General features: G+C 32.4%; 1 protein-coding gene across 4 annotated transcripts in view; it reads left to right on the top strand.

Moving 5' to 3' along the window:
* Positions 1-13,061, top strand: part of LOC127710844 (hemicentin-1-like) — a 62,643-nt gene extending 49,582 nt beyond the window's left edge. For all 4 annotated transcript variants that reach the window (XM_052216802.1, XM_052216803.1, XM_052216801.1 and 1 more), the window contains exons 7-8: positions 10,983-11,234; positions 12,884-13,061. In XM_052216802.1, the coding sequence (XP_052072762.1) occupies positions 10,983-11,234; positions 12,884-12,897 (266 nt within the window). In that variant the 3' untranslated portion in view covers positions 12,898-13,061. The remainder of the gene's footprint in view (positions 1-10,982; positions 11,235-12,883) is intronic.
* The last annotated feature ends 425 nt before the right edge of the window (positions 13,062-13,486 follow it).

Below are 13,486 nucleotides of genomic sequence, written 5' to 3' on the forward strand. Positions count from 1 at the left end.
CCAAAGTAACGCTCCTTCTTGTATTTCAGATACAAATCATTTTAGTTATTTTAAGGATGTCTTTCAATGCAAAATTTTGAATATCATTTTATAATATTTTGTTTATACATACTGTTTTAAAACTGTCCCCTACAATAATATATAGCACTGAATAACCTTTTGAATTAATAGATAGATATGTGTAATTTTTTTTGTAAAATCTTCAATATTTATTGATTTAGACTCTAGAATACTTCGTATTTGTAACCTCCAAGTAAAAAAACCTGTTGAATATATAATAAGATGTTATTTTATTTAAAATATTTAATCGAAATATTAAAATGCATGTATTTGAATAAATCCGTGTGGTGGTGGATGAAAACGACAACTATTTCACATGAAGGAGTCAAACCAGCTAAGAAACTCTTATTCATCTGTAGATTAATCTTTATACATGACACGATATGTGGTTTACAATTTTAATTGGCTTAATGTCCAGTGGCAAACATTTCATATATGCTCAATAAGTTAGCAAATCAAATCATTCATTTATTTATGGTCTTCAAAAATAGACGATCGCGGAATGAAGGGCAGGAAATTAATACTTCAAACGTTATAGCGGGATTGTTAAGTATGTGTGTGGATTTGCCTTGCAGAAAGATAAATGCTCTCCGCAAACAAGGCTTCAAATTTAAAGTTGACATACTGTTACTTCGTATTTATGCATCCGATATACCAAACAGCTAAAGTACAGCCACCTCAATAAGGGTCATACATCCGAAAAACCTGGGCCAACAATTTGGTTTGAAAAAGGGATAGTATAGCCATGCATATGTTTAATTCAGGTTACAAAATGTTCAAGCTTAGAAACATTACATCTGGGTTAAAAACAGCTAGATTCAATACAACTTTCTTTAATTTATATATAATATATATAATTTGAAAGGATTTTAAGATTTTCAGGGATATATAGTTTTAAAAATGATATTATTATGAATGAACGCTGTTACATGTAAATCTAAATCACATTAATATAAACTGTATCGTGGTAAATTTTTTTAATTTAAATTGATAAATGTTGTTAGATCTTAAGCATATACATGCAACACTTTGACATACGCTTGGTTCAAATATGTGCAGCAATTTTGAAATTTCGAAATGAATTTAGTGAGTGGTTTAGTGTTTTTTTGATTCGAAGCATTTATGTAACTTTCTAAGACCCGTTTACACTTGTACAAAAGATCGATCCTAAGTCTAATGTTAACGGGAAAGATCGATCTTCAATCGGACTTAAAAAGTCCACCTCCAGAGGTGGTTTTAAAAATATCGATCTTATTTGAATCGATCTTTCTTCAAGTGTAAACGCTAAGATCGATCTCGATCGATCTTTCTTCAATGATATATTTAGATATGAAAATAAATATGCGCATGTTCGGCGGCAAAAACACACGTGTTTAAAAACGATGGATGGGAAAAGAATCCGCCGTTTTTGCATCATTCTTCTGAATCGATAAATTCTAGTTCTTTGCTGCAAATCCTCATCTGCAAAGGCATTGACAGGTTGTTTTAAAGTGATAGTCTTCTCGCATTTCTTTGTTTAATGACTTGTGACGTGTGTACCAAAAAGATAATTGATAAGTTAACATTTTACGAAATTCCAATGATCTATTTTCTCCATAATTTTGCAATGTGTGATAGTCCGCACGAAATGCACTCGTTATTATTCAATTCTATTTTTACGATTATTTGTTTACGAAATGTAAAGTAATCAGGCCAGACCGGTTCTGTTTATGTTGCAGTAGTGTAAACGCACTAGATTAAATAAGATCGATCTCGATCGATCTTGCTTGTGCAAATGTAAACGCGAACTGGTCTTTTTAAGATCGATTTAAATAAAGATCAGTTCAACATCATACAAGTGTAATATTTTTCGTTAAATCATTTTGACTTTTCTTTTTCGTCTTGTTTTATGTTTGATTTGTTTTATTTTTGATTTTTTTTTTGGAAAAGGGGGGGGGGGGGGGGGGGGTATAGTTTATTTTTTTCAACATTTTTAACAAAACCTGGACCGTTCTAATTTTTAAAATTGAAAATTTTTACGTCGCTTGTATTGCATATTTTATTTGAATTCAATTATAATAATATATTTTTTCTGTAAAGGAAAGTATTAATTGGTTGAGTAAATAGATTATTTATACTTAACTCTTACAATTGCATTACAATTTTTATTAAGTTATGCGAATTCAAGTGTACAGAATATCCTGCACAGTACCTCAAACTATTTTTTTTTATAAACAAAGGGAATTAACCCTTATCAGGTATCTATAATGACAATATTTCATGAAGTTAGTTTTCGAGCGAATCTTTGTCGTATTTGTGCAAGTAAATATGTATTTGAATTTATAGTCTGATTAATTGACAACAATGGATCGTGAATAACGCAACCATTACGTTCGAGTGTAATTTTATAGCAGAAATTGAAAGTTTAACTGACTGCATGATGATGTGAACAGTGAATAAATCTAACGTTACGGCGCTATTTTGGTTCGTTTAATGCTGGACCTTGCCGCCTTTGACGCACTGGCGCCTCGTCAATTCGTAACACATTTGCATAAACTGGACATTTTTGTAAATATAATATGTTGTAGATTGCGGGGAGCGATGGATCCTTGAAAAATATGTGAACATGGGGTATCTTTTCGGGTGAAAACTCAAAATTTTGTTGATTTTCTTCAAAATTAGACACCTTATTGACGAAATTGGACTAGGGTACCTACAAAATTTTACTGTTCTCAACTATAAATAGCGCTAGGTCCCGATAGGATATCAAACCGACCGTGCAAGGGCTGTATAGCCAGTCAAGGTCGTTAAAAACTTCCATTTGTTGAGGATATCAAATTGTTGCATATGATAGCGAAAAATAAACGTTGTGGATAATATTACCGATTTTCACATTGTTATGAAATATAGATACAAAAGGGTAAAGTCTATAACTTTTAGCCTAGTTTGAAGAGCTAAAATTTCAAGTTTTCTGTGATATTTTATTTTTAACTGACATCGAATGAAAAAGTTTTTGTTTTTGTAATTTTTACCAACGTCGATAACACCAATTATGCATTACGGCAGATATGAGTTTATTGACGTGACGTTCCCACATAGTCCCTACTTATGTGCTATGTCTATATGCCATTTTGTTTTTCTTTTTTGACATATTTGTTTGTTTTAATAGTGATTAAGATTATAACACAATGTTAATTTAGTTTGTATGCATTCCTCGCATATTTCAGATGAATTTGAAGGTTTTTTAAAGGATGATAATGCTAAAACTGCAAATTCGATGATTTCAAATAAAAACCCCGAAAGTCAGGTACATAAATGACAATTTAATCGAAGTACTTCACCTACCAAAATAAATAAATGTGTGTCCAACAGGCAATATAAAGCTGCACAAAAATGGTCATTGTCCAACAGGCAATATAAAGCTACACAAAAATGGTAATTGCTTGTATAAACAATATCTGTTAATTTTATTTTGACACATCTTGAACATTTGGCAATCCGAAACCGATTTTCAACTTCGGAGAGCGAATGCTACCGAAAACTGCAACAGTATATTACTATTAAACCCCAAACAATGAACAATAGCAATGCACGAGGAAGATATATTTTATGTGGCCTTAATTTCACATAAAAGAAGTTTCAAAGGTCAAAATGTTAATACGTCGAGCGGAAATTACAAAAATCAAAGTACTAAGCGTACTGATAGTAACGCTTGTAGCACAGAATAAAAGTCAGTCTAGTTAAGTTATAATATGTCTAGTCCAAAATTTGATACTTTTGAGAAGAAGTCACTAACGTGTACTTATTGTAAGAAAAATTGTCACCTGATGGCTGATTGTTAAAGACTCTAAAAGAAGAATGAATGGGATAATATACCCAGTCCAGGGCTTGTACGACATCCCTTGCTACCATTAAGTTGGAATGTCCTGCAAGTCAGGCTTTTAAGTCCAGTTTTTGTGATTACATGGAGGATTATAAACCTTTTATGTCTGATGGGTTTGTTTCTGTTGTTGATAATATTACTCCTCAGCCTATTGCGATTTTACGGGACACTGGAACTTCTCAGTCTTTATTGTTAGAAGGTATATTGCCTTTGTCCGAGGATACTTCTGTTGGTGCCTCCGTTTTTTGACAAGGTGTGGAGTTATGTTGTATAGATGTTCTCCTGCATTGTATTTATCTGAAGTCACATTTGATAACTGGACTAGTTGTTGTGGATGTTCGTCCTACTCCCCCTGTTGAGGATATTTCTTTATTGCTAGGAAATTATCTAGCTAGGAACAAAGTGGTTGCTGAACCAATTGTTACCATTGAACATGTTGTGGATGTAAAATTACCGGAAGATAATGCTGAACTGTATCCAGCTTGTGGCGGCGAAGATAATAAAACAACAAAATGAGGATTTGCAAGAAGACAAGTATGATTATATGGACCTTTCTGACACTTTCCTTGCCGACATTGAAGGTCCCGGTAGCTCAGAATAGGGCATAATAAAACCACCTAGTACTAACAAGCATTTAATTATGCCCTGGCCAGACATGAACAGCCATTCATTAGACAAAAGAAAGTTTGCGGAAGAGCAAAATAAAGACCCTGAGGTTCTTCAGTTCTGCAATAAGGGTCAACCACAAGAGGTAGCAGACAGTGTACCATCAAGACGGCATTTTAATGAGGAAATGGAGGCCACACAGCAAAATAAAGACCCTGAGGTTCTTCAGTTCCGCAATAGGGTTCAACCACAAGAGGTAGCAGACAGTGTACCATCAAGACGACATTTTAATGAGAAAATGGAGGCCACCCGATGCTATCCATGAGGAGAAATGGAAAGTGGTATACCAAGTGTTTATGTCAAAATTAAGCAAGAAATTATTGGTCTTGCCCATGACACTCCCTTGGCCGGACATTTAGTTATAAGGAAGACTTGCCTAAAGATCTTACAACATTTCTACTGGCCCAGACGTAGAAATGATGTCACTGAATACTGGAAATCATGCCATATATGTCAGGTTGTTGGCAAGCCTAACTAGAAAATACCACCAGCACCACTTCTGCCAACTCCAGCATTTGAAGAATCTTTCGCTCGGGTACTAATTGACTGCGTTTGACCTTTACCAAAGACCAAGAATGGAAAAGCGTATTTATTGACGATCATGTGTGTACACTCGCTTTCCTGAGGCTATACCGTTAAGGAATATCAAGACACCAACTATTTTCAAAGCTCCTAAATCTATACAGTCCGACCAAGGTTCAAATTTCATTTCAGGTTTATTTAAGCAGGTCATTCACCAGTTAGGAATTGCTCAGTATAGGTCAAGTGCTTATCATCCAGAATCTTAAGGTGCCTTAGAGCGGTTTCACCAAACATTGAAGAACATAATTAGAACTGTTTGTCTTCAATTTGACAGGGACTGGGATGGTGATGTTCACTTTTTTTTTCCTTTTGCGGTCCAGAGGCTGTTCAAGAATCCCTTGGTTGTAGCCCCTTGGAGTTGGTGTTTTGTCATACTGTAAGTAGACCTTTGAAACTGGTTAAGACAAAATGACATACTGAACACAATGACTTGAATCTTCTTGATTCTGCGTACTGACGCTGTTTATTATCTTAATTACGTGTCAAAGTGTTCTTTTATTTGTCGTTATTAATATTACTTTTACTGTTTGGTCTGTTTTTGGTGATACACATTTGACGTGGCTCTGTACTTATGCATCCCGTCATTGTGTTTTTTGTATCATTTTTTTCATTTTTACTTATGTGCTTTGTCCGTGTGACTTTATATGTTTCTGTGATACATATGACGTGTCTCTGTACTTTAAACATCCCGCCATTGTGTTATTGTTCTATTATAATTGTTGCATACTTCGAACAACAAAATTATTTTATATCCTAACCTGTGTGACGTTTACATTCTGACGTCAAACACGCGATTCTACGCCAGAGTTATGGTTGAAATTACAATTCGGTCCCAATGCTTAAAATCCCTCGATCCTTCATGGGTTAAATATAAAATACAAATGCAATGAACGAGGTTGTTAAATGTGATATATGCTTTTTTGTGCTTCTTTTTTAAATATTTTTGGTTTTGTTGTGATTAAGATTGTGACACGTTGTTGACTGCTGTACCCCTATTTTGACATTTTTACCTTTTATGTTGATTGTTTTATTCACGCATCGTTGTCAAAATAATGGAATCTGATGCGACTGTCATACAAGTGAGAAGTTTAGCACTATAAAATCAGGTTCAATCCACTAGTTTCTACATAAGAAAATGCCTGTAAAAAGTCAGGAAGTTAAGGCACCTTAAGATTCTGTCCATTCGTTTGATGTGTTTGTGCTTTTGATTTTGCCATTTGATTAAGGGACTTTCCGTTTTGAATTTTCCTCGGTGTTCAGTATTTTTGTGATTTAACTTTTTTCTAGACTATGTATCTAGATTTAAAGAAAAATTGTATACTGCTTGTCAAATTGCTCAGAAGAACTTAAAAACTGTACAGAATAACATATGATCAATAATGTTATAAAACATTAAGACTGTTGTTATGCTTATACTGATGATCTAATTGTATGTATTGATAGCTGGGATGAGCATTTAACACATTTATATGATACTTTTGATAGATTGTCACGATCAAATTTGCCTATTAATCTTGGTAAAAGTGACTTTTGTCAGGCCACTGTTGATTATTTAGGGCATAAATAAAGTTGGCCAAGGTCTAGTGAAACTTATTATGGCTAAAGTGAATGCAATTACCAAATTTCATCCTCCTACAAATAAAAAAACAACTGATGAGATATTTAGGCATGATTGGATTTTACAGGATATTCTGTTCAAATTTTGCTACTGTTGTTCAACCAATGACTCATCTTTTACGGAAAGATTCTAAATTTATGTTGATTGATAATTATCAAAACGCTTTTCAAAAAGCAAATCACTTTTAATTAACAGTCCAGTTCTTATCACTCCAGACTTTGAAAAACAATTTAAACTTGCCGTTGATGTAGGAGTTGGAGCCGTTTTATATCAAGAAACAGATGATAATGTTGAGAAACCTATTTCATATTTTTTTCAAGAAATTGGATAAACATCAGAAAAACTATTCAACTATTGAAAAGGAGTGTTTTGCACTATTGTCTGCACTTCAATATTTTGATGTATATTTGATTTCCACTATGCATCTTATTCTTGTTTATACTGATCATAATCCTCTCACCTTTGTACATAAAATGAGAAACAAGAACCAGAGGTAGACGAGGTGAAGTTTATTGTTACAGGAATATGATGTTATTGTAAAACATATTAAAGGTAAAGAAAATGTAATAGCAGATGCTTTATATAGATCTTATAAAAACACTGTATACATACTATATATTTTTCTGTATATATTTTGTTTATGAAAAGTTCTCGCTACAAAAACACTTTTTTTAAGGGAGGAGGTTTTATGATATATTTATCTTGGCCTAATTTATATTGTGTGGCTTTATAAGATGTTTACATATTTGTTTACAAAATAAATCTAGTTAAATTTTATTATTGATTTGTGTCTTTTGTTGGATACAATGTAAAGGTGATTTCTGGCCGTAAGTTAAAAGTTCTTTGAGAGTTAAACGCTCAGAAACATGTTAAATCCCGCTAAATTCTGTATTTTCCTTTTAATTTAATTGTCGTCGTTGGTTCCTGTTTGTTGTTTTTGGATTCGTTATTCATATTGTTGTAACTGACACTGCTGTAAAAAAAAACTGTCCATACCAGTAACAGTCATTTTATGACTGATAATATTTGTCAAATTGTAACAGTTGTTAAATTTCACTGTGGCAGTTATTTTGTAACTGTTCAAACTTTAAAAGTGTTTGTCTCTAACATAAATCGACTGCAACAACGCTGAAAACAGTTGGCACAGTCTTAATGGGACTGATACAATTATTTTAAAGTTGTAACAGTTGATTTATAACTGTCCCAACTCGAAACACGTTGCACCAGTCACAAATAAACTGTTTCAACGCCAAAAGATTGTCACAGTTATAATAAGACTGCTGCAACCATTTGAAAGTTGTAACAGTTATTCTATAACTGTCCCAACGCGAAAAACCTTGAAACAGTCACAAATAAACTGTCTAAACGCCAAAATGGTTGTTACAGTTACAATGTGTTTGCTACAACCGTTATACAGTCCTAGTTAATCTTTAGGGTCGGAACTTCCAAACATTGATACAGTCATTAAGACTGTTAAAAGTCACGGATACAAAATGACAGTCCGGAATAGGTTGGATCATTCGTGAAACAATAGCATCGTGTGCAATATGAGAAGTGTGTTACAAAAAAGACTGTCACACCCATTTAATACGATGATTTGAATTTAAACTGCTTGTAAAAAAAAATAGTAGATTGAAATATTTGCCACTGAACATGTTGCTATTCGCCGCTTATTTGGTTAATGCGTTAAATTTATTTACTTAGTTATAATTCCTTTGTCTTTCATCTCTTTTAAAACAAAATCTGAACCAGCTCTAGATACCTGCAATTTCACACGGAACTCTGTTTCATACGCATTTAATATTACATGTGAAAAAAATCTCACCTATCAGATAATTCGGAAAAGGTTTCCCAATATATTTTTACCCAACTGTATCTTTAGGTTACACTTTGTAAATACAGCTGTTTCACAAGCCACGCCTCTTTTGGGGAGATATATAATATTCATAGACATGTAAATTTGGTAACGTACTGGTTCCCAGATATGATCACTGTGTTTTATCTCATAGAGACATAACTTGGGAGTGTTACCAGTATAGAAAAACATGGTAGCGCCTAAAATGTGATTCTCAGGAGGTCCAAAAGTGGAGGTAGGGGTAGTATAGAATTTTAGTATAAGTTTAAACTCTTAGAAGTTCAGGGCATATAAATGTTGAAAAGATGCCGCACAGCCCTATTTTGACCTTTGAATAAAATAGTAGTGGATATCAACTTTCTGTTCTGGGATATAATTTTTCAAGAAACTTCATAGTAAAAATGGCGCAGTTTTAGATGCAAATGGAGTTCCTATGGGAAATTGCCTTGTCTATATTTACAGAATGGCAACCTATAACTGTAACAGTAAATACTTTCAAAATTATCAAAATGACAACTTTTTTATAAAGTCAAAGGTGTGAAATCAGTCATGCATGCAAGGTGATCGCCAATACCCGTAGTTTAAAGAATCACATTACTTCATGATAACGTTCGATTTATTTTATTTTATTTCATTTTTTAAAAGTGTAGTTAAGTTCAATATTAATTCGACTGTATACTGTTTATGTTACCGAGTGGTCTATTTGAAGTGGAATTGTCTTAATAAATATCACTTAAAATTGCATTATTGAGGCAAACATATTAGACTCGAATTAATTTATATTTTCGCCGATTTTTCTCAACCAATTCATCATACTTATTTTATAACAATGTATTTATTAATGGATGGACATAATGTTTATGACCGACAAAATAAATCTCTTCTGTGATTTAGAAAGAAGTAAATCTTAGAAAAACTTAATTATTTATGAGATCTTCGACAAAAATTTGTACTCACAACGCTCACCAGAAATATTACCATTTTTGATGATAACACCCCTTTACCTTAAACCCTGGATCTACCCTTGACAGTGATGTTATTTTCATATTAATAAAATGCTAGTTGTAGTCTTCATTTTGACTGCTCTATTTGTTTGAAGTTGTATTTGTCTCCTATAAAAAGGTGATCTGTAGTACAAAAGTTAATTTAATTTAGGGGTGAAAAGTTGGTTCCGACGTGGAAGAAGATGGAGGAGGGTATTTTTGTGTTAATTTGTGAATGGACAGACAATAAATATTCTGGCCCTGGTCTGAGTGGAAATATATAATCTGGCCGACTTGAAAATAAATATTCAGACCTAATTAAATTTGCCAGTTGAGTTGCTAAATGTAACTTCTATGTCATTTGGTGTCTGGTGGAAAGTTGTCTAATTTGCAAACAAGTACAACATCTTTTTATTTATTATGATCTTGTTAAAACATATACTAGTTAAAATCTTCAAGACTGTCTTTTTGTAAAGACATTTAGTTTTTGTTATAAGCTATATGTTGACCTCTAGATTATGGATTTTGGCTTTTGTTGGGTTGATGTCTAATCATAGCAGTATACTCAATATCACCCGTTTTATTATCATGTTTTTCGGGGACGACCATTTGATTATAATAGGGGCCTGGCAAATTTGATGATGTCAGAATATTTATTTCCAAAAATAAAGGCAGCCAGATTATTTATTTTCACTCAGACCAGAGCCACTATATTTTTTTTCTGCTCAGCCATAAATTGACACAAAACTGACCCTCCTCGTCCCCACCCCTTTTGAGAATCAACTTTTCACCGCCTAAAGTAATGTAACTTTTGTAATATAGATAACCTTTTTTGATATGATACACATAAAACTCTAAACAAATAAAGCAGTCAAAATGAGGTATAAAATATATATTTGATTAATATAAAGAAATAATAGCATTACAATCAAGGATCCAGGGTCCTAGGAAAGAAGGGTGTTATCCAAAATGTTAAAATTTAGGGCGAGTGTAGCTAGCCAAATTTGTTTTTAAAGATTGCAAAAACAAAACTAGAGGCTTTAAAGAGACTGTGTCGCTCACAAGCATCTTAAACAAGGGCTACTTTTGTTTTGTAAATATCATCATAAAAGAGTAATAACTTAGATAAGGAGTATACTGATCATTTGATCATGTTGACTTATTTGTAGATCTGTCCTGCTAATCATGTTTCTTTTTTATAAATACAATTTTTTTTTATCCTTCGTGAGTTCTTGGCAATCCAATTATTTTCATATTCCTCTCATATCAAACTGGGCTTATCACACTTATAATGTATTACCTGGTTATCTGTAGCAGAACATTTTATTGTATTCATGCCCAATGTACGATTTTCAGGTTGCCCTGATCCAACTGTTACCTGGTGGAAAGAAAGTGAAAATGGTAGAAAGAAAATAACCGAAGAAAATAATAGTTATGAACACGGCTTTATCATAGCCCGTGGATGGGACGTCTCGTGTTATACAGATAATATCGAAAATACTGAATATAGCTTAAAAATGCACAGGTTCAACAAAACAGATCTAGGAACCTATGTCGCAAAAGCGGAGAGTATTCTTGGTATAGTTGAGTTAAAATTCATAATCAGACGTAAGGATGGTTAGAACGTATATTGGGTTTAGCATGTGAAAGTTACTCACAATTTAGAAATGCGGACTAATTCAAAATTCACCAGACTCAGATGATGAGAATATGTCAAGATTGGGTCTAACACAATAAATATACCATAAACTTCAACAATGATAATTGTCTTGATCACAAAATGTATTCACTATCGACAGAGGAAAACACAACTCACAATTCTTAAGTGTCAATTATTATAAACGACCTTTCGACGTTCTTTCCATCAGTGATAATTAAGATTATCTGTATATAGATACATTGTGAAAACAGCAAAACAAGGAATTTTATTTTACTGTCTTGCATTTGCTAATCTTTATAAAAATAAGGAGATGTGGTATGATTGCCGACGAGACAGCTATCCACCAAAGTTCAAATAAAATGAATGTAAGAAATTATAAGCAACCGCACGGCCTTCAACAATGAAAAATACCATACCATATAGTTTAGCCTAAGAGCTAGGATCTGAATGAAGCAACATACGTTTTTTTTTTAAAGTTTAGTTATTCTATTACTCTACTACAAAGACATATTGTTTTTTTTTTAAATAATGGACCAGAAACCCATTTAATATGATTCACTTCTTAAATAAATATAAATGTCTTTATCATGTAAAATGTGATATTGTTTCCTGATGAAAATTAGGATTTTAAAATATATGTACTACTTAATTTTGCGTGAATGTGAAACGTATAAGTATACAGTTTTTTTGTGGTAAATGTAGAAATATCTTTGATGCAGTCTTTAAAGATGATTTTATAGAGATCGAAATAAAAACAAATTACATTTCATTAATTTAAAAAAATTAAATTGGAAGAGATCTAGGTTCCTCCTACTGTAGTATTTACACTCGTGATGAGATACACCATGTCGCGATTTTGACACTCATCAACGACTCTTTTCATTATGATGTTATAGCTTATGCTTAAAAAATGACTGTGAATATCTTTAAGATTTATTGAACATATACAGTGGTAGGTTTAATATCATTATCATGATATCTTTAATAATGAACAATACAATAACATAAAAAAAAAAACAAAAGCAAAAATATTTATCAGAACCAATTTTCACCAAAATCACGTTGATTATGATAGTAAACAGTTTGTTTTTCAAATAATTGCCACACATACAAACACACACATATAAACGAGTTCAACATAATGTTAGCAAGAGTACTAGATGGAACATACAAATCAATACACTTAATTGTGTAAAGCAACAGATAAACTCATCTGAGTGTGATCAGAATAAGTGAAACGAATAATGTGTAAATTAAGTTTACTTTAATGTGATTCAAAATGATGAAATTTCCGATGGCTATTCATTATGAAAATGATTACTATCAAAGTTCAGCATGGAATAATTGTCCTCCGAAGCAACGAAGATGGTCAATTCCAAATTAAAATATATATACAAAAACTCACCTTTTCACCTGATAATAATTCTTTTCCAAAGTAAATTTCTATTTTTACATGTATTTACACAAGGATTATTATGGTAGAGTAATTGGTTGAATAGACCGCCAATCGGTATTTCATTATCATATTGAAATCAATAGACCCTAAAGGATATGAAACGGTATACTATTTTCACCCATTATTCTTTTTTTTTTACAGTTGAGACTGATTAATATGAAACTTCGGAAAATCGAAGACCTGATGACGCCAGCGAAACATACCTTAAGTAACCACACTACACCAACATATATTAATCCTTACTATGATTTACAATCTAATAAAACTGGTAGCTACATGTAACAGTATTGTTGCCTATTAAAAAACTTACCAACTATGACAGATTGTTGTATAACACTTAAGTTAGTCTGATAATGTGTTGATGTTCATTGATATAACTGTCTTCTGAACTTAGACACATGATTCTAAGTACTGTTTTTTGGAGCAAATTTATATAAAAAAAAATGTTTGCATTGATGACAGAAAAAGATTGGCATATCTTAATTTTTGTAAAGTTCAAATTTTTCCTACCTTTTACACTGCAATATAAAATGAGAAGATGAAATATAATTAGCAATGTGACAACACCAGAGAATTCGTGTATTTTCGTGGCATACAATTTTGTGAAAGGAAGAATTTTTGTATATTTGTTGATTCATGATTTTATGGGATTACCAAAGTCTTCATACAAGTCTACAGAAAACCAAAACTTCGTTTGTTTAATGTATTAATAACCTTTATAAAAAAAATCCATGAAAATTGTTA

This window comes from Mytilus californianus, unplaced genomic scaffold (assembly GCF_021869535.1).
Source record: "Mytilus californianus isolate M0D057914Y unplaced genomic scaffold, xbMytCali1.0.p SCAF_8, whole genome shotgun sequence".
NCBI classification, from domain to species: domain Eukaryota; kingdom Metazoa; phylum Mollusca; class Bivalvia; order Mytilida; family Mytilidae; genus Mytilus; species Mytilus californianus.